This window comes from Armigeres subalbatus, chromosome 3, assembly GCF_024139115.2.
Source record: "Armigeres subalbatus isolate Guangzhou_Male chromosome 3, GZ_Asu_2, whole genome shotgun sequence".
Lineage (NCBI taxonomy): Eukaryota > Metazoa > Arthropoda > Insecta > Diptera > Culicidae > Armigeres > Armigeres subalbatus.
The window spans coordinates 67,938,547-67,961,838 of NC_085141.1; the positions used below are offsets into that span (position 1 = coordinate 67,938,547).

The 23,292-nt window shown below is 40.9% G+C and overlaps 1 protein-coding gene across 1 annotated transcript; it reads right to left on the reverse strand.

Annotated features, from left to right (window-relative positions):
* Positions 1-376: 376 nt before the first annotated feature.
* Positions 377-11,280, reverse strand: LOC134225733 (uncharacterized). Its single transcript, XM_062706047.1, has 3 exons — positions 9,966-11,280; positions 757-1,380; positions 377-697 (listed from the first exon to the last, which is right to left on the reverse strand). The coding sequence occupies exons 2-3, from the start codon at positions 1,378-1,380 to the stop codon at positions 509-511; spliced, it is 813 nt and encodes a 270-aa protein (XP_062562031.1). The 5' UTR covers positions 9,966-11,280; the 3' UTR covers positions 377-508.
* Between the last annotated feature and the right edge of the window lie 12,012 nt (positions 11,281-23,292).

The window sequence follows — 23,292 nt, forward strand, 5'->3', positions numbered from 1 at the left end:
CAAGGAAAATCCATGGTGCTAATAGTGTGGTGCGAATATGTCGCCCATTGCGACACCACGCTTTTCGCGTTCCGTTTTCAATCCGGTTGGTGGTGCTACAACGAAATCATTTCCTACTACGAATAAAACCGCAACAAGTGTAGACATACCAAATAAAAAGACACAATCCAATTAAGAACCGGATGTTAATTTATATCTATTTAGGTAAATATGGTTGACTTATATTTCATTGTTTTCTGCTCTTACGCGTACAAACTTGTCTAAGAATTCTTTGGCTAGCGTACTTGTATATGTTTGTTTTTCTCTCGGTGGTGGACGTTGACTATAGGATTATCGCACCACTTTGACATTGGTAACTGTTTCAATAATGTCCACCCATAAAATTATAATTTCACTCTGTTCAGTACAGCTATTGAAAACTTCCTAAAATCGCTCTCACTCTGTCGCGAATAATAAGACTTATCGGCTAACGTAGGGAGCGTGACCAGTTTGCAGACACCACGCTGCTTCACGTAACCGGGGTGCCTTCTTCTATCGGTGTGTCGAATAGGATTTCGTACGGCCACTCGCGGTGTATGACGGGCCCAATGTCGCCGTTCAGAATCGTTATCAGCTCGTCCAGGTAACGAACATCGTCAAGGTCATCTGATAGCTGTTTGGTATCCGCCAATAGACGATTTGTAGTTGCCTCAAGCGACTGCAATGAAATTTAAATATTATTTTCTTTAACTTGAAAGCGCTGTATAAATTACTTACCAAAATATCATTATGCACCTCAACTGATTTGTACATGAGCGAGTGAATGTTGGTGTCCAGTTTTCCAATCTCCTCTATTTTATCAGAAATGTCCTCAATCATGCTCGACGTAGTAGAACTATAACTGGTTTGCCCGGACGAACTAGCAGAGTCGTAACCACCCGTAGTTTTCCGTCGAAAATTTTGCAACTGAAACGAGTTTAAAATGTTCGACTCCAGCAGACCAAAACTGCGGTACCGTTCGTTCCTTCGATCCAGACTCGATCTACTGCGATGTCCATGGTGTGCTCTACCGCTCGGCCGAAGATGAAATAAATGGTGGTCATGGTGTTCGTGGTCGTGATCGCATTCCGATTCGCGACTTTCGCTATTGTGCTCTGAGGTCTGTGAACAATTGTCGGCGTGTAACTCGTCGTCACTGGACACTCCGGAGTCGGCACGAAGCCTTTCCCGAGAGCTCGATTTGGATTTGGGCTGGTGGAAGGGGGACGTCCGAAGCAGACCGCAACAGCAGTCCACGTTCAGGTTCAAGGTGTTGATGTCGGTTCGCTCAAGTTCTTCGTACAAGGTCAGCGCGTTTTCCTCATCCACCGAGAGCGTTATTTCCATCTTTGGGTGATTCATCTGTGGGAAAGTAAACGATACGAAGATTAAACGGTGTATATATGATATTTGAATGTGAATTAAATTTTATCTTCGACCACAAAAAGCAAATTTTATATTCACAGGGTGGCTGGGTACGATTCCCCGTTTGGATTGAAATCGTCTCGACTTCTTTCCGAAATAGCATTTAAATAACAAGATATATGCTATGGATGAAAACAAACTAACAGATTGAGAAATTGATCACATTATCTCCGCTATTGATAACTGTGTGATGTAATTGCCAACAAAAAAAATAAAACTTAAAAAATGTCTGTTATTGAGTTATCACATAATTAGAACAAATTACAACAGAGTTTAAAATGAAAAAGGAAGTGACCAAAAATTCCAAACTCTCTCAAAAACAGAGATTAGCTTCCGCTAAGATGAAACAGTGTTTTGGAGAAATCGATGTCCATGCAATAAACGTAAGCTCCAGAACCTTTATGAAGCAGAGTGCAACTACACACCCAACCAGCGACTGCTAAGTTTTCTAACAGTTCTGTAACCTGTATAAGAACCGGGTATATGCGAAATTGTTAGATTCTTATACAAAAAATATAAGCTCACAAACAAATATTGTAAAAGAAGCTTGCAAAATTGTAGGGTCTCTTACAATATTTGTATAAGAATATAGCATTTTCGCATATTCCCATTGCCCAGTTCTTATACAGGTTTTGGGAGGTTCCTATACAAAATTGTTAGAAAATCAAACAATCACCGGTTAGGTGCAGGAACATTTGTGAAGAAAACGAAAGGGAAGAAGAATTCGAGTTTTTCAATAATCTGAAGCATTTTTAAAACTGGAGAAAGGATGACCAGGACATTCAAGTACAACTTCAAGAAAATTCAAGAAAAAGAAACCACATAGACATCTCACTGTATCATTTTCTAGAACCTCCGTCCATTAACCTACACACTTAAAATTTCTGTGTAAATTTACGTTTATTTTGATGCACATATTTGGAGCATCGAAATACATCTAAAATTAAGTTAGCTGTTAAATTTACATCACTTTAAAATTCAATTAAGATCGTTGAATTTCACACGTTCAATATGACACACACGTGTAAAATTAAATGAATGTAAAAATCAATAGACGACGACCTTTGATTCCCTCTTTCCCAAATTCAATCAAACTTTGAATTAAATAAAATTTTGTTTCATCATTCATTTTTTTTATTTTTCGCACAATAAAAATCATAAATATAAAAACTTATATAGATTATATCTATCCGCTCGATATGGTATGGAATTATCCTGTAAACTGTTGCATATGCATAAATGTCTGATTGGTAGACATTCGCGGAGCTTTCTCAAGCTGAAATTGAGAGCCGCGCCAGGTCAAACAAATTGGCTGCAAAATAAGCAATAGATGACTTCTGAGATATGAAATAATATTCACCAAAATTAATCTCACCATCATCGTAGTTGCTCCGCTGTTTAGGTTAATCTTTTTCACTAACAAATGTTTTCGGCACACGTACATACTATTTTACTTATCTCACAATATATTGACGACGAGTTGACGATGAGTTTTGCCTCCATGTTGTTTTAATATTTTAAAGTACATGGGTTGAAATTTACACGATCGTGTAAAAATAAAGTTTTATTGATGGAAAAATAAATGCATTTTGATGTATCTGAAAAATGAGCAATGAGCCGTGTAATTTTATATCTTTTTCAATGCTCTAAATATGTGCATCGATTTCGATGGAAATTTCAATCAAATAACAAATTCAAGTGCTATGTTATTACAGCTTGTTCTGTTTACATGCCGTTGAAATTTAATATTTTTTTTTCTGTGTACTTCTACAGTTGATAGAAAATACGAGTCGAGTGTGTGACCAAGAATATATATGTACCAGACACTGTATATATAGACACGATTCTAAAGGGCTGTGAAAATGGGAAAACGGTGGGACCAGATGTAATCCAAGACGAATTGTTGAAATACGCAGACGAAGGAATACTGGAAGAATTTGAAAATACCTATGTTGAAACGAGGATTGCAAATAGCATCCCAGAAAAATGGAGAAGAGCTTTCGTTGTTCCTATTCCAAAAACTCTGATGTGGTGCCTTTTTTGCGCATAATAAACAAGAGAAAAATGCATAAGAGAGCAATTTAGGATAGATTTATCTCTTCCAAACAATTTATATCTATTTGCGGCCATTTGAATGCATTGCAGCAGTTTCTGGGAATTTCTTTTTCGAGGTTGAAAAAATCCAGAATAATCCACCTAGCGGTGCTGGTGCCTCTCTCGTGTATTAGAAAATGTAAGGAAAAAAACATATAAGAGAGCTTATCATAAGACGATTTTGTACCATTTCATTTAATTCCGCCACTTGATTGTACCTTGACAGATACGTATTTCGACCTCAACAGTAAGGTCGTCTTCATTGTCTCGTACTTGACTCGACTCGAGTGCAATTATCCTTAACCGATTGGCTCGCAAAAAGTAGCGTTCGACGGGGAATCCCTTAGCATTTCTCGCTTAACTTTTCAAAAAGACCTAAGTAACATGAATTAATTTAAATAGCGCAATCAACAGAACAACATGAAAGCTTTTGATTGCAGTACTCAAATTAATTCATGAAAAAAATGTTACTTAGGACCTTTTGAAAAGTCAAGCGAGATTTCTATTCAGAACTAGACAGACGGGATTAGAAGCTACCCAAGTAACATTTCAAGTTTTATTCCGCTCTAGGAATGGTTTTCAATATAGACACTATAGGTTCCATAGGGGGCAGCAGGGACTATGTCCAAGGGCTTGACGATCCCTCCCCATGCCATCTGCGAGTTGTGGCGCCTGCCTAGGATGTGGTGGGGTTTGACAGTGGGCCCTGTTAAACCTCTATAAAAAGCTGCATGAATCCGCAAGTAGGCTCCGCCAAAGCGACCGTGTGCCGCTCAAAGCGCACAAGCCCAAGTCCTGGTGTTAGGTGTGACGCTAAACAGCCCTGACACGACGGCCCTCCGACGAGACAGGAGGTTTGCGCAGGCCCAATAAGCCGCCTTTAAAAACAACTATTACGAACGACATAGAAGACAATACGACTCGATACAATCGGCAACGATCTAGGCGACGAATAAAGGATCACGATTGGAAGCTTGGAACATGGAACTGTAAGTCGCTAGGCTTCGCAGGTTGCGACAGGATAATCTACGATGAATTACATCCCCGCAACTTCGATGTCGTAGCGCTGCAGGAAATCTGCTGGACAGGACAGAAAGTGTGGAAAAGCGGGCATCGAGCGGCTACCTTCTACCAAAGCTGTGGCACCACCAACGAGCTGGGAACCGGCTTCATAGTGCTGGGAAAGATGCGCCAACGCGTGATTGGGTGGCAGCCAATCAACGCAAGGATGTGCAAGCTGAGGATAAAAGGCCGTTTCTTCAACTATAGCATCATCAACGTGCACTGCCCACACGAAGGGAGATCCGACGACGAGAAAGAAGCGTTCTATGCGCGGCTGGAGCAGACATACGATGGATGCCCATTGAGGGACGTCAAAATCGTCATCGGTGACATGAACGCTCAGGTAGGAAGGGAGGAAATGTATAGACCGGTCATCGGACCGGATAGTCTGCATACCGTATCGAACGACAACGGCCAACGATGTATAAACTTTGCAGCCTCCCGCGGAATGGTAGTCCGAAGCACTTTCTTCCCCCGCAAGAATATCCACAAGGCCACATGGAAATCACCTAATCAAGTAACGGAAAACCAAATCGACCACGTTCTAATCGACGGTAAATTCTTCTCCGACATCACGAACGTACGCACTTACCGCAGTGCGAATATTGAATCCGACCACTACCTCGTTGCCGTATGCTTGCGCTCAAAACTCTCGACCGTGATCAACACGCGTCGGAGTCGTCCGCCGCGGCTAAACATTGGGCGGCTACAAGACGGTAGACTAGCCCAAGACTACGCGCAGCAGCTGGAAGTGGCACTCCCAACGGAAGAGCAGCTAGGCGCAGCATCTCTTGAAGATGGCTGGAGAGATATTCGATCCGCCATTGGAAGCACCGCAACCGCTGCACTAGGCACGGTGGCTCCGGATCAGAGAAACGACTGGTATGACGGCGAATGTGAGCAGTTAGTTGAGGAGAAGAATGCAGCATGGGCGAGATTGCTGCAACACCGCACGAGGGCGAACAAGGCACGATACAAACGGGCGCGGAACAGACAAAACTCGATTTTCCGGAGGAAAAAGCGCCAGCAGGAATATCGAGACCGTGAAGAGACGGAGGAACTGTACCGCGCTAATAACGCACGAAAGTTCTATGAGAAGTTGAACCGTTTACGTAAGGGCCACGTGCCACAGTCCGATATGTGTAAGGACATAAACGGGAACCTTCTTACAAACGAGTGAGAGGTGATCCAAAGGTGGCGGCAGCACTACGAAGAGCACCTGAATGGCGATATGGCAGACAACGGTGGCGGCATGGTAATGAACCTAGGAGCACGCGCGCAGGACATGCGACTTCCGGTTCCGAATCTCCAGGAAATCCAGGAGGAGATCGGCCGGCTGAAAAACAACAAAGCCCCTGGAGTTGACCAGCTACCAGGAGAGCTGTTTAAACACGGTGGTGAGGCATTGGCTAGAGCGCTGCACTGGGTGATTACCAAGGTTTGGGAGGATGAGGTTCTACCGCAGGAGTGGATGGAAGGTGTCGTTTGTCCCATCTACAAAAGGAGCGATAAGCTGGATTGTAGCAACTACCGCGCAATCACATTGCTGAACGCCGCCTACAAGGTACTCTCCCAAATTTTATGCCGCCGACTAACACCAATTGCAAGAGAGTTCGTGGGGCAGTACCCGGCGGGATTTATGGGTGAACGCTCTACCACAGACCAGGTGTTCGCCATACGTCAGGTATTGCAGAAATGCCGCGAATACAACGTGTCCACACATCTTCATATATGACCGCATATGATACAATTGATCGGGACTAGCTATGGCAGCTAATGCACGAAAACGGATTTCCGGATAAACTGATACGGTTGATCAAGGCGACGATGGATCGGGTGATGCGCGTAGTTCGAGTTTCAGGGGCATTCTCGAGTCCCTTCGAAACGCGTAGAGGGTTACGGCAAAGTGATGGTCTTTCGTGTCTGCTATTCAACATCGCTTTGGAGGGAGTAATACGAAGGGCAGGGATTGACACGAGTGGTACGATTTTCACGAAGTCCGTCCAGTTATTTGGTTTCGCCGACGACATTGATATCATGGCACGTAACTTTGAGAGGATGGAGGAAGCCTACATCAGACTGAAAAGCGAAGCTAAACGGATTGTACTAGTCATCAACACGTCGAAGACGAAGTACGTGATAGGAAGAGGCTCAAGAGAGGTCAATGTAAGCCACCCACCACGAGTTTCTATCGGTGGTGACGAAATCGAGGTGATTGATGAATTCGTGTACTTGGGCTCACTGGTGACCGCCGATAACGATACCAGCAGAGAAATTCGGAGGCGCATAATGGCTGGAAATCGTACGTACTTTGGACTCCGTAAGACGCTCTGATCGAATAGAGTTCGCCGCTGTACCAAACTGACTATCTACAAATCGCTTTTAAGACCAATAGTTCTCTATGGACACGAGACCTGGACGATGCTCGTGGAGGATCAACGCGCACTTGGAGTTTTCAAAAGGAAAGTGCTGCGTACCATCTATGGTGGGGTGCAGATGACGGACGGTACGTGGAGGAGGCGAATGAACCACGAGTTGCATGAGCTGCTGGGAGAACCACCCATCGTTCACACTGCGAAAATCGGACGACTGCGGTGGGCCGGGCACGTAGCCAGAATGTCGGACAGTAACCCGGTGAAAATGGTTCTCGACAACGATTCGACGGGCACAAGAAGGCGAGGTGCGCAGCGGGCAAGGTGGATCGATCAGGTGGAAGATGACTTGCGGACCCTCTGTAGACTGCGTGTTGGCGACGTGTAGCCATGAACCGAGCCGAATGGAGAAGACTCTTATATACCGCACAGGCCACTTCGGCCTTAGTCTGAATAAATAATAAATAATCGATTAAAACTGACTTAGCACAAGCCGTTTCACTAGCCACTAGCGTTGTAGTACTTATGCTTTCAGTATCTTTCGCGCAACGAGCAACAATGTTGCCCGCAATTAGTTCCAGAAAACTACGGTATAGATTAAATTCGATTACTAAATTATTGGAACGATTAATTAAGATGCGGTTTCTGCTGAGTGAAAGCTCTTGAGTATTCCTTTTAGCTATGTAGGTTTTCTGTTAACCTGTCATAAGCCCAATCTATAAGATAGGGCACAGACTAGAGTGGGCCAAATACAGAGGGATCACCCTTTTGAACTCGGCGGTTTAACATACTGAGACCGCTTGAGAAGTTCACCGTCGGCGAATAACAGGTAGGTGAGGGCTGATCAACGACGGATCAGATGTTCAGCCTGCGGATGATGCTTGACAAATTCTGAGAGTGCAACTTGCAAAATTCTGAGAGTGCAACTTGCAAACTCACCATCTGTTAAATAATTTCAAAGCAGCGTACGATTCAGTGAAAAAAATGAGCTGTGGCAGATAATGTCAGAACATGGTTTTCTGGCGAAAGTGATTAGACTGATTCGTGCAACGCTTGATGGCTCGAAATCGAGCATTCGGATTGCTGGCGTGTAGATGATCATCATACGTTCGCATATACTTCTGGGCTTTGCGGAAGACATTGAGCTAATTGGAATCGATCACAAACCAGTAGTGGAGGGTTTTGTTCTGAAGAGGGAGACTGCGAGGATAGGCTGAACTATTAACTGTACCAAGAGAAAGTACATGGTTGCGGGTAGAGATTGATGAAGACCTAGTGGTGTTGGTGCTGAGGTAGTGCTTAGTGGGGATGTTGAAGAATTTATGGAATGCTTGTGACATGTGACAATGACGTTTCCCGTGAAGTGATAAAATGTATTGATGCTGCGAATATGCGAATAACCTTCTTCGGATTATGTAACCAGCATAGTTTCCGCAACATGCAGACGGAAACGTAATTTGCTCTGTATAAAACTCTGATTATACGGACATGAAGCATGGACGTTAAAATAGGTGGATCGGAGAGCTTTCGGGGTTTTCGAGTGAAAGTACTGTGTACAATACTTGGAGGGAAACTAGAAAATGGTGTGTGGCGCAGACGCACGAATCAAGCTGTGTTCAAAGAAGAAAATATTGATAACAGAATTGTTTTAGGCTTTTAGTGGAATGTATTCACTTGTCATACTTATGACTCGTCTTGACGAGTTTGTACTATTCCATTTAATTCAACTACTTTATTGGACCCTTGACAGATACGTATTTCGACCTCAACATACTTGTGTGTCTCATACTTGACTCGACTTTACTGTTGAGGTCGAAATACGTATCTGTGAAAGGTACAATAAAGTAGTGGAAGTAAATATTGTGAATCGTATGAAATACGACAGACTTTCACTTTAGTGGATTGGTCACTTAGTGCGAATATCGGAAGCAAGAATAGCAAAAATAATATTCAAGGGAGAACCGGATAGAGGCTAGCGACTCTCGAGTAGACAAAAATAGCTCAATAATATCAAATGTTGATTAGATAGCAAAATGAGATATGATCATGATCATGAGATATGGACATGGTGCTTTTTTTTGATATTGTTGCCTGTTCTTTTATCCCTTATATCAACAGAGTTCGTATTATGTTCTGTTATTCTGTTCATGGTTTCTGCCCAGGCTTCGTGGAAGGCCACGAATACGCTGCCTGTACGCGGTGGAATCAGACCTCTACAATATGCCAGGCATAGGTGTATCGATGCTACAGCCAACCAGGCATTCACTGCCCATGATCGCATATTTGTAACAACTGCATTTTGATTGATTTTGTAAATCGTTTGTCAATCCTCTACACAAACTCAATCATTTCCAGTTTACCACAGATAACCAAGATATCAAAGCCTATTTTACTGTTGTGGGATTAGATGATGTAAATTGAGCTTTCTGATCGATTCACAGGCTTTTTTACAAAATGAACAAAAATGCGAGTGTTACAAATATGCGATCATGGGCAGCTCAGGTAGGTATTAATGTCGAAATCACTTTGTATAAATAAGTACTGAAATTTCCCTTTGATCAAGTCATACGAAGTGAGTTTGAAAATAATATGAGTTGCAATATTCTTAGCTAGAAGATGCGATTCAAGTTTTCAACTAATTATTAACTTCAACCAATAAATCAACAATTCGAGGAGAAAAATGCGGAAAATGCTCAAAATAGCTACCGCATAGTTTCTGAAATCAACTATTTGAGTTAGTTTATTGTGTTCTGAATTATTTTTGCATTTATTGGTAATTAACAACAAAGGTAATTAACAAATCATCTTGAATTGCATTGATATACGACATATACAAAGCATTGATACATGAACCTTGATAGCATTTAGAGTTTAGTGCATAAAGCATCTAATATTAATTTACAAGAAATTTATAAGTGAAATACACAAAGTGATACGCAGGGTTGAAAGCTCCAATATGAGCAATAATAAGCGGCATGCAAGATGACTACTTACCTCGGTATATCATTTGCTTTATCCTAGGGACTTAATTGTTGATGTTGATTTTTATCACATAGCTGCCCTGCGCATCCATTTTGTACCTTAGTCGTCATTTGATTTATTATCTTGGAAAAAGACTATTACTCCGTTCTGTAGGTTCGTTTATGACTTCATTGTGCTTTCTCACCGTGTACTTCAAATTTGTTCGATGTTTAACTTTTTTGTAAGCTTTTTTTCTTGCTAAGACTCGATTTTCACCAGCCTTATTACTCACATGTATCGATATGTTTCTTGTTCAGGGCCAATTACTTCAGTAAATGCATTGCTGCCAAGTGGGAGGTTTTGCTTCGTACAGAAGAAGGCAAACGCGCAAAAAACAGCGAAAATTATTTGATTCGTTAGTTCACTTGTACACAGTGGTCTCCATGACATATAGGGAGTTTAAACTCATAACACTTTCGTCTGTTATTGCGGTTTTAAGAGCTGTTTATACGTACAAATAGACGCTTTTGAAAAAAATAATTGCTTCCCATATTTAGTTCACACAAATTATTATCCGGTTCCACTGTACTGCTGTGTACTAACCCACTTAGATATATAACATTGATTGCATGTGCAATATCTATCAGCCAACAATCTGTTTGATGGAGAGATTATCAGCAAACGGGATGCTCTATTGGATTTCACATTCTATTATTGCATCCAGCGGCACAAAATCTGTTACTTCTATCTTGCAGCTACCCCACCCAACGCAGCACTGCTTCACTTGTTCAATGCTCCGGTGACCGTGAAATTGAACAGTTTTGTTCGTATTATCCCAATCAAGGCACCTCCCTAAAGCGTTTCCGGGCAATTAAAATATTATTTGCACCTGATTCACCGTATTAGCACTTGATTCGTATTGACACTTTACTCGTTGCGACATCACTTCGACTATGTTGAGGAACTATTGCAGTCTAGGTACTCCATAAATGTTGTTCTTCACCAGCTATTCGACCAATTTTCTAGATTAGAACTGCTTTTGCGTCATTATTGGGCATGTGAGCTGTCACGAAAAACGTCGATGCAATTTTCTTTTTCAAACACTGGAATGACTCGTGCCGTGGGTATATCACGCGAAACTTGAACGCATTTCGGCTGCAAGTGTCTGTTCGGAGGTACCGATATAATTTGGTGATACCCACTTGAGCACTGGGCTGCCGCGCCGCGTGAGATCATCGACTCGGCTTCGAAGTCGCGGTGATGATACTATACTTAGATACAGAAATAGTGATTGGAGGACTGCGAGAGCCGCATATGCGAACACGGTGAGCTGCTTATGCGGACTGCGGTTGAATGCGAAACGCTAAATGCGTGAGGGAATGAATGAATCATCAGTAGCAAGTAAAGGAAATTATTTTTATCAAAATGGTGTTATAAAGGCGTGCTAAAATTGTTAGTTACTAGACTTTTCTATTACATTCCACTTTTTATTACGATATATGAATGCATATTTTTAGAGTGTATGTAATTAAGAGTGGCGACATGTGCCGCATTTGACAGATCTCCTGCTCGTTTGGAACATCATTTTTCTTAGGATGCAGTTGAAGACTCAACATTAGAAAAACTAAGCTCATAATAATAATTGCGGAGATGAGCCAGCCTCGGGCTGAAAGTCTCCTAAATAAAGACAAAAAAAAAAAAAAGCTCATAATTTCTATAGTCTATCATTTGCAAGGGGTATTAGTGATTTATTAACACAGTATGAAAGCAATCTTTGTTATGAATTAGATAAATTGCTTGGGAATTCATAGCTTTATAATTTTTATTACATTTTCTTTATGTCCGGACTACGAGGCAAGTTTTTAGAATTGCTTCGATTTCCGGACATGATGAAATGACGTTAAACAACTGTTTATCAATTAAGCTAATTGAATTGAAATAATTCGTAATGAGCAAGCATACCGTGGGGCATCGAAATCCGTACACTTAAGCACCTTAGTATATGAAAAAGTCAATAGAAAATAGGAATCAAATGTAAATAAAACGTTTGCCACTGACACAGGAGCATGAAGGCTTCTAGTTTTGAAGTGTTTTACATTTACTCATTAAAAACTACGAAAAACATGATAAAATAATATATAAAATCTACTACTCCTGACTCGAAATCCGTCCACCGTGGACGGATTTCGAATCAAAGGATCAAAATCCGTACAGCTATTATTTAACTAAATATTTAAATTGAAGCAGTCTGATTGACTAAACTAACACTGTAAATAGTTCGATACGCACCTTGAGGAGCGATCTCTTCGATTTGTATTCCGCTTGTCTTATGTAATGATTCGCAAATATCAATTAAAACACAGTTACTTTTGGTGCAATTATGCTCTACCCGAAATCAAAATGGCGGCAAAAACTCCGCGTTTGGTGGGTGGCGATTTGTTTTTGATTTTTGCTGTTTTAATTTTAAAGCCTTTTTTCCATTTCTTTCCCCTAGAAGCATACTGCCAAGTATCTGAACAGGATAAGATAAATTATTTCTACATTAATTACCTTTAACACCCTTTAATTCATTGATATCTCATGAGGTGGACGTATTTCGGTGCTGTACGGATTTCGGTCCCGCACGGTAGTTACAATTTTATTGGATTTGAGTTGCTACACCTCAAAAGGAACATTGCTTATTCTCAGCTTATCGATACATATTTATACACATATTGCTAGTGGTATCCGTTTTTTAATTACTTTACACAAGTACCAAAACTTGCTTTCAGTTTCTAGTGAAAGGTTGTCTTCAAAAGTGTTTTTTAATCATTCACATTTTTGTAAAAAAAATAAGTTCGTAAAACTAGCTTTTTAAAAGAATTGTATCAGTTCTACAGGCACGTTGTGAACGACACCAGTCAAATAAAAAAAACTCAACATTTCTCGGACGCGCCCGGATTTATCAATCCACATGAATTAATTATTGCAATCGTTTCCCAGTTTCCCCTTATCGTGATTATTTTTGACATGATTCCTTAGAAAAGAATTTTGGTCATCTAATCCTTCCTATTGTTTCAGAGACTCATTGTCCAGTTTTGGAAATATTTCACCCATACGTCAAATGCCCAAAAAGGGTTCTACCTTAAGAGTGGGAGGGGCGGTGTGAAATTATTAGATTCCCAATGTTGTACATTGCAGTTGTATGCTCCCGCTTGGTTTCATTACTGTTTTTTGGCAGTCCTGGTTAATCACGGATCAAAAACTTCGAATGGTACATACAACGGGGGGATGCCAGATTTCCATACAGATCTGTATAAAAACCTTACATTACGGACTTATAATTATCGAGAAATATGAATGCTTTATGCTAGTCGTATTTGAATCAATTGAGTATTTGAGAATCCATATTGCCAAAATTGAAGTGTCCGGAAACTCGAAGCAAAATTGTCCGGTATTTGAAGCATCCCTCATACTGTAGCCGGATTTCGAAGCAAGCGATGTTCAATGTTTTCGATTATATTGGCTATTTTGTGCATACAAAATGTCATTTTCAGTACACTACAGCAAATTTGATAAGTTAATCTTGATAGGGTGTGGTATCACTCAGTGTCAAGTACTTAATTCCGTTTGAAATATTGAACTACTAAAAATTCCGTAGTGCTTTAGGTGTCCGGACTTCGATTCAAAACGGTAAATACTCTTTACTCAAATCTCTCTGTGCGCTGGTGCAAATCTCTGTGAATCTTCACAAGCGCAAGTACTAGAACGGCAGTAGCGCTGTAGATATTTTAGGTACAGTCGACTCTCTACATCTCGATACTCTATACCTCGATATCTTTCCCTATGTCGATGGCTTTCTTGGTACCTTCAATCTACGTAGATTTTGGCTTCCTACACACTCAGTTTTTATTTCTGTAGTTCGGAAAAAATCCGCACAGCCGTGCGCCAGCAAAATAAATAACTGATATTCCGGCAAAAATAGCGTTTGTTAGCTGATTTTCGGCAAATTAATTGCTGATTATCAGCAATTTTGACAGAAATCTCGGCAAAAAACATGTTTGCTGGGGCACGGTTGTGCGATTCTCGATAAAAGTTCAACATTTTGCTGAGATCCCGGTAAAAAAAATTAAGTGTATACATCTCGATAATTTCTCTATCTTGATATCTCTCTATCTCGATGTGTTTTGGTCGTATTTTGTTCAGGATTATCCCTCCCTATGTCGATATATTCATATTTCTAGGCTGCTAGACCATCTTTGGAGAATAAGGGATCATCCATTAATTACGTAACGCTTGGGGGGGGGGGGGTTACCCGTAGTGTGACAATCCATACAAACATTTTAGAGACTTCATACAAAAAGTGTAACATAGGGGGGAGTGGGGTTGAAAATGGCAAATTTTTGCGTTACGTAATTAATGGATCTTCACTAACATACACATAAAAAACAAGAGATGATATTTGTTTTGTTGTCGTTTTTCAAAGCGACGAGCTTTTTTCGATCTAGTAACCATTTCATTTTTCCTACCATTCCCCGATCTCTCCTTATCTCGTGATCCCTTAAATATCGAGATGTGCAGAGGCGACTGTATTTCGTCAAAATATGTTTCAACAAGCTACGTTTGGCTGTGTTTTATACATCATGTTGTAGGGCATGTTTGATTTTATCACCCACATCGGTTTAAAGCTTATAGTACATTGGCTGCATTGGCTGCTAGGGCCAAGCAAACTGTTGGTGTTTGTTGGTCAAGTAAACTGTTGGCTAAGCTTGTGGCTATAAGCAAAGATGTTGGTGACGCGAATAGGAGCGACATTAGCAATCTTATACTTTTGCATCAACTCTAATTAGTGCTAGCAGTCGTTTTAATAAATACTATTGCTTTTACTGTTCTCGTCAGTCAGGTCAGTTTTGGAGTAATCGTATAGCCGTACGTCAAGGCTAGTGTACAAGACAAAATAAATTTGCATTCAACAGTGTAACGCTCTTAGCAAAGCTAACTATTTCAGCAAAACACGATGCCCTTTTGTAACCAAGGAACGCGAAATGTCAGCTCAACAGAGAACTCCATTGAAACATGTTTGTTGTAACTCTGGTTAGAGGTGGGCAAAATAGCTCATTGCAGTGAGCAGATCTGATCCGTTCAGCTCATTGAAAAGAGTCAGCTCCTTGGATCAGCTCTTCAGTTTTTTAATTCTAAATATATTAAAAAATTGTTTAAAAATTGAATCATTCATGTCATTCATTAGGGTCTATCTATTTGCCTTACTTTGAAATTTATGAAAGGTAATAATTTCTTCTGAGAAATCGACAATTTTAAACTAATAACATTCATTACGCTTTTTTCTGTACGAGATATAATTAATGAAGTCTAGGAGTTCATTTAGAACAGGCCTGCCCAACCTTTTCAAGCCACTGGGCAATTTTTAGAATTCGCACTTGTTGGCGGGCCAGAAAATATTCGGTACATACCTTCTGATTATTGTCAAAATTATCAGCGTTTTTTTAATTTTCTAAAAAAAACTAAGCAAGATTTTATTGCGTTTAAACAAAATTTGTTTTGTTTTCGTCGTTGCTTTAGGAGCCCGTTTGTCACATTTCAGGTAAATTATTCACATCAGTAAACGGTGTTGATAAAATTGGGTTTTCGTTACTTTACCAAAGTGCCAAAGTGCGTTATGTTCATCATTGAGATGTTTGGCGATATATGCTAGAAAAGCCAATTCACTCATCTATTCAGGATCATTCAGCTCGAGCAGTGATTTCCGTAGACTGCGTGGCTGGCGACGTGTTGCCATGGACCGAGCCGAATGGAGAAGACTCTTACATACCGCACAGGCCACTTCGGCCTTAGTCTGAATAAATAATAATAATAATAGTGATTTTCTTTTATTTTGTAAAAATAGTGCATTTTCTCTTCGCAAAAAAAATCTCTCAAGCATGGTAGGGCAAATTATGTACTTTGGATATCTCAATGTATTTTGGACTTTTGGCTATATTTTGGGTGTTTTTCCACTTAGTTTCCAAAGAAATAAGAATCATGTGTCCGATTAGTCTCTGTCATAATCACATTTTAACCATATTGATGTACCGTCGTCGGGGTGGCAATGGGTCAAATGGGGGTGAGAATGGGTCACTGTTTCAACTACTTAGAATGCTTGTAGAATGGATTGAATGTATCTCAGGGCAAGAAGACTAAAATATAAGAGACCTTTTTGAACTATTTTGCCCTACGACCTCCAGGCTGTCGGTGAGAGCGATGAACCATTCTCACCCCCCCCCCCGACCAATTGTCACCCCCCAATGGTGGTAACAAAAATTGAAGAAAGTATAGCCAAAAGTCCAAAATATATTCAGATGTCCAAAATACCATTGTTACCCTACCAAGGATTAGTCAATGAACTTCGTAATAATACAGTAGGTATCCGTATTCGTCATTTCCGTCAACATGATTTATGATTGGTGGTGGTTGAAATCCCTAACGTTGATAAAGTTGATTGTCTTAATAACAAGCGTCAATACTTGAGGAATATTGATCGTTTTCACACATCGATTCTTTGGGTGAATATGCATTATGGCAAGGAAATATCGCCATACCTTTGTGATTGTGTTTCCAAGCTTAGAATTGTCTGTCATTGATTGCTGGTATTCCGTCAATCGTAAGATCACTTAACTGCCGCTAACCGCAAGTCGAGCACATCTGTATATGGCGTCCATATCAATATGTGCTCGACTTGCGGTTAGCGGCAGTTAAGTTTTCGAAGCAGAAAAAAAGTTCCTTCATACAGGTCTTATCAGCCCTCAGGTTTTCCTGTTTAATTGTTCTCTGCATAGGGAAAGCTGTCAATTTCTCTGCCATTCGAAGATGACCATTATGAAGACAGTAACCTTTGCCACGTTTTTTGTCTTTGTTAGAGAGGCTTGCAACCCAGGGCTGGCTCATCTCTATGCCACGTTTTTCACGTCAGTATTTTCATCATTTGCGAGAGAATAGAATACGAAGCCGGCGTTTTTTTTTTTTCAAGTAACGTAGATTTCAAATCTCCAGCGAGAACTTTTATTTTTCATCGTGTTCCGCGCAAACTAATGCTTCTGAAGGAGGCCATTTCCTTTAAGTGTTCCTAATAGGACACACCAGAGTGTATGTACTTAAGAGTGGCGACATGTGCCGCACTTGACATGTCTCCTGCTCTTTTGACAGAATGACAGAATGAATTTTGTTACAATTCTGACAGTGTCGCCACTCTTAACTGACTCTTGAACACACGATGTAAACAACAACCGAAATGATTTCCTTAATAAACTCTCTGTCCTGGAAAGTTTTCATCTGCTTTGCCAAAATCTTACTACACTCAACCCTCTTTTTACGTCACTTATTGGGGGGACGTAAATCGAATGTGACGTAAAAAGAATTTTTGCTAAAATTTCTAGTATTTCACTTAATTTATTGATAGTTAGGATACTTTCAAATACATTCACTTGCGTCTTACATGAGGTATTGTAAGATCTCTCCGAACCCTGCAGATGTTATAAGATCTCCAAATTGTCCTGGAGTTTGAATCAAATGGTCTACCGAATCAACCAAAGGTTTCATGATGTCCCAAGTCGTGGTATCAATTCAATTATGTCCTCCGAGTAATTTTCTTTCACTTGCGTCTCAAAAAAAGACATATGAGGTGTTGTAAGATCTCCAAATTGTCCTGAAGTTTGAATCAAATGGTCTACCGAATCAACCAAGGCTTCCATGATGTCCCCAGTCTCGGCGTCAACCCAATTTTGTCCTCCGATTATTTGTCTTTCACATCCGTCTTCAAATCAAATGGTCTACCAAATCAACCAAACCCTTCATGATGTTCCAAGTCGTGGTATTAATTCAATTATGTCCTCCGAGGATTTGTCTTTCACTTGCGTCTCAAAACAAGACATATGACGTGTTGTAAGATCTCCAAATTGTCTTGAAGTTTGAGTCAAATGGTCCACCAAATCAACAAAGGCTTCCATGATGTCTCCAGTCTCGGTGTCAACCCAGTTTTGTCCTCCGATTATTTGTCTTTCCCATCCGTTTTCAATTCTTGTATGTATGAAGTTGTAAGATCTCCAAATCGTCCTGAAGTTTGAATCAAATGGTCTACCGAATCAACCAAAGGTTTCATGATATCCCAAGTCGTGGTATCAATTCAATTATGTCCTCCGAGGATTTGTCTTTCACTTGCGTCTCAAAACAAGACATATGAGGTGTTGTAAGATCTCCAAATTGTTCTGAAGTTTAAATCAAATGGTCCACCGAATCAACCAAGGCTTCCATGATGTCCCCAGTCTCGGCGTCAACCCAATTTTGTCCTCCGATTATTTGTCTTTCACATCCGTCTTCAATTCTTGCATGTATGAAGTTGTAAGATCTCCAAATCGTCCTGGAGTTTGAATCAAATGGTCTACCGAATCTACTGAGACTGGCATGATGTCCTCAGCCGCGGTATCTTCCCAATCATGTCTTCCGAGTATTTGCCTTTCACCTGCGTCTCAAGTCCAAGTATATGAGATGTTTTAAGATCTCCAAATTGCCCTGGAGTTTGAATCAAATGGTCTACAGAATCAAACAAGGCTTCCACGATGTCCCCAGCCTCGATGTCAACCCAATTGTGTCTTCTGAGTGTTGGTCTTTTACTAACGTCTCAAATACAGGCATATTCGATATTGTAAGATCCCCTAATTGTCCTGGAGTTTGAATCAAATGGTCTATCGAATCAACCAAAGCCTTCACGATGTCCTAAGCCGTGGTATCAACTCAATTAGGTTCTCTGAGTATTAGTCTTTTACTTGCGTCTCAAAACAAGACATATCAGGTGTTTTAAGATCTCCAAATTGTCCTTGAGTTTGAATCAAATGGTGTAATGAATCAACCAACGCTTTCATGGTGCCCCAGCAGCGATATCAAACCAATTATGTCCTCCTATTATTTGTCTTTCACTTACGTCTCAAATACCTGCATATGATACGTTTTAAGATCTCCCAATTTTTCTGGAGTTTGAATCAAATGTTCTGCCGAATCAAACAAAGCTTTCACGATGTCCCCAGCCGCGGTGTCAACCCAATTTTGTCTTCTGAGCATTGGTCTTTTACTAACGTCTCAAATACAGGCATATGAGATGTTCTAAGATCTCCAAATTGTCCTGGAGCTTAAATCAAATGATCTATCGAATCAACCAAAGATTTCATGATGTCCTAAGCCGTGGTATCAACTCCAATATGTTCTCTAAATATGTTTCTGTCACTTGCATCTCAAAACAAGACATATGAGGTGTTGTAAGATCTCCAAATTGTCCTGGAGTTTGAATCGAATGGTCTAATGAATCCACCAAGGCTACCATGGTTCCCCCAACCACGGTGTCTTCTGAGTATTAGTCTTTCACTTGAGTCACAAATTTCAGCATGTAAGATGTTGTAAGATCTTCAAATTGTCCTGGAGTTTGAATCAAATGGTCTACCAAATCAACCAAGGCATTCATGATTTCTTCACTCGCGGTATCAACTCAATTATATTCCCCGAGTGTTTGTCTTTCACTCGTCTTAAATCAAGGCATATGACGTGTTGTAAGATCTTAAAGTTTTCCTGGAATTTGGATAGTTTGCGAATTGCGTCTCAAATTCTGACATGTAACATATTGTAAGATCTCCCAATTGTTCTAGAGATTGAATCAAATGGTCTACCGAATCAATCAAGGCTTCCATTATGTCCCCGGCCACAAAGTCTAGCCTTCAGATATTTTTTCGATGACCTGGAGTGGAATAATTGTTAAATGCGATCTCATATGGATCAAAATGGGATGAACCATTTAGAAATAATAATCCTGTAGACCTAAAGACCAGTACTCCATGACTTTCTTAAATTACCTGGAATGGAACAATAGTTGAAGAGGTATCCAATTTAGTCCTATGGATCAAAACGGGTATGAGCAAAATTTTTTAAAGTGATAACAGCCTTTTGGTTACGCGTGTTGACCGTAAAGCTTATATTTCAGGGATGGATGATATTCATGGATGATCTGCAATGGAACAATAGTTGAAGCCGTATTCACTTTAGTTCTATGGATCAAAAAGGGCATGGCCTATATGAATTGCCGAATTTAGTCACAATCAAATTGCTAGAACCATCCCAACAAACATTTTAGTTTTATGCTGATTTCACCGAAGTCATGTAGAGCCAATAATGGCTTTCATGACCGTTATAGAACTAAAAATGTTCCTTGGGATGATTGTCTGACTTGTGCTGCGCAGGTTGTTACTGGGGTTGCTGGAGACATCATGAAGGCCTTGGTGGATTCGGCAGACCATTTGATTCAAACTCCAGGACGATTTGGAGATCTTACTACATCTCATATGTCTGGATTTGAGACCCAAGTGAAAGACAAATACTCGGAGGACATAATTGGGTTGATACCGCGGCTGGGGACATCATGGAAGCCTCGGTTGATTCAGCAGACCATTTGATTCAAACTCCAGGACGATTTGGAGATCTTACTACATCTCATATGTCTGGTTTTACGACGCAAGTGAAAGAAAATTATTCGGAGGACATAATTGGGTTGATACCGCAGCTATGGACATCATGGAAGCCTTGGTGGATTCGGCAGACCATTTGATTCAAACTCCAGGACGATTTGGAGATCCTACTACATCTTATATGTCTGGATTTGAGACGCATTTGAAAGACAAATACTCGGAGGACATTATTGGGTTGATACCGCGGCTGGGACGTCATGGAAGCCTCGGTTGATTCATCAGACCATTTGATTCAAACTCCAGGACGATTTGGAGATCTTACTACATCTTATATGTCTGGATTTGAGACCCAAGTGAAAGACAAATACTCGGAGGACATAATTGGGTTGATACCGCGGCTGGGGACATCATGGAAGCCTCGGTTGATTCGGCAGACCATTTGATTCAAGCTCCTGGACGATTTGGAAATCTTACCACATCTCATATGTCTGGATTTGAGACGCAAGTGAAAGAAAATTACTGGGAGGACATAATTGGGTTGATACCGCAGCTATGGACATCACGGAAGCCACGGTTGATTCGGCAGACCATTTGATTCATACTCCTGGACGATTTGGAGATCTTACCACATCTCATATGTCTGGATTTGAGACGCAAGTGAAAGAAAATTACTCGGAGGACATAATTGGGTTGATACCGCAGCTATGGACATCACGGAAGCCTTGATGGATTCGGCAGACCATTTGATTCAAACCCCAGGAAGATTTGGAGATCTTACTACATCTTAAATGTCTTGATTTGAGACCCAAGTGAAAGACAAATACTCGGAGAACATAATTGGGTTGATACCGCGGCTGGGGACATCATGGAAGCCTCGGTTGATTCAGCAGACCATTTGATTCAAACGTCAGGACGATTTGGAGATCTTACTACATCTCATATGTCTGGTTTTACGACGCAAGTGAAAGAAAATTATTCGGAGGACATAATTGGGTTGATACCGCAGCTATGGACATCATGGAAGCCTTGGTGGATTCGGCAGACCATTTGATTCAAACTCCAGGACGATTTGGAGATCTTACTACATCTTATATGTCTGGATTTGAGACGCATTTGAAAGACAAATACTCGGAGGACATTATTGGGTTGATACCGCGGCTGGGACGTCATGGAAGCCTCGGTTGATTCGGCAGACCATTTGATTCAAACTCCAGGACGATTTGGAGATCTTACTACATCTTATATGTCTGGATTTGAGACCCAAGTGAAAGACAAATACTCGGAGGACATAATTGGGTTGATACCGCGGCTGGGGACATCATGGAAGCCTCGGTTGATTCGGCAGACCATTTGATTCAAACTCCAGGACGATTTGGAGATCTTACTACATCTCATATGTCTGGATTTGAGACCCAAGTGAAAGACAAATACTCGGCGGACATAATTGGGTTGATACCGCGGCTGGGGACATCATGGAAGCCTCGGTTGATTCGGCAGACCATTTGATTCAAGCTCCAGGACGATTTGGAAATCTTACCACATCTCATATGTCTGGATTTGAGACGCAAGTGAAAGAAAATTACTGGGAGGACATAATTGGGTTGATACCGCAGCTATGGACATCACGGAAGCCTTGGTGGATTCGGCAGACCATTTGATTCAAACTCCAGGACGATTTGGAGATCTTACTACATCTCATATGTCTGGATTTGAGACCCAAGTGAAAGACAAATACTCGGAGGACATAATTGGGTTGATACCGCGGCTGGGGACATCATGGAAGCCTCGGTTGATTCAGCAAACCATTTGATTCAAACTCCAGGACGATTTGGAGATCTTACTACATCTTATATGTCTGGATTTGAGATGCAAGTGAAAAAAAATTACTCGGAGGACATAATTGAGTTGATACCGCAGCTATGGACATCATGCAAGCCTTGGTTGATTCGGCAGACCATTTGATTCAAACTCCAGGACGATTTGGAGATCTTGCTACATCTTATATGTCTGGATTTGAGACCCAAGTGAAAGACAAATACTCGGAGGACATAATTGGGTTGATACCGCGGCTGGGGACATCATGGAAGCCTCGGTTGATTCGGCAGACCATTTGATTCAAACTCCAGGACGATTTGGAGATCTTACTACATCTCATATGTCTGGATTTGAGACCCAAGTGAAAGACAAATACTCGGAGGACATAATTGGGTTGATACCGCGGCTGGGGACATCATGGAAGCCTCGGTTGATTCAGCAGACCATTTGATTCAAACTCCAGGACGATTTGGAGATCTTACTACATCTTGTATGTCTGGATTTGGGACCCAAGTGAAAGACAAATACTCGGAGGACATAATTGGGTTGATACCGTGGCTGGGGACATCATGGAAGCCTCGGTTGATTCGGCACACCATTTGATTCAAACTCCAGGACGATTTGGAGATCTTACTACATCTCATATGTCTGGATTTGAGACCCAAGTGAAAGTAAAATACTCGGAGGACATAATTGGGTCATTGCCGGAGCTATGGACATCATGGAAGTCTTGGTTGATTCGGCAGACCATTTGATTCAAACTCAAGGGCAATTTGGAGAACTTAGAACCACTCATATGCCTACATTTGAGACGCAAGTGAAAGACAAATACTCGAAGGACATATTTGGGATGAATTCGCGACTGAGAAGTCTAAGGAATTCTTGGATGACCAGGAAAGGAACGGCTGCTTAAGGCATATTGAGTTTGGTTTAATAGATCATATAAATCATGAATTATAACAGCCCTTCGGTATCGTGGGTAGACCTCAAGACCTATAATCCAGGGAATTCTTGTATGACCTGGAACGGAATTTGGTTCAATATATCAAATTGGGCATAAACCATTT

Bases quoted from the DNA above. Each gene is read 5' to 3' on its own strand.
- LOC134225733 (XM_062706047.1), bottom strand. From the start codon at position 1,380: ATGAATCACCCAAAGATGGAAATAACGCTCTCGGTGGATGAGGAAAAC. The intron at 698-756 runs GTAAGTAATTTA...ATTTCATTGCAG, and splicing joins AGGTGCATAATGATATTTTG to TCGCTTGAGGCAACTACAAA.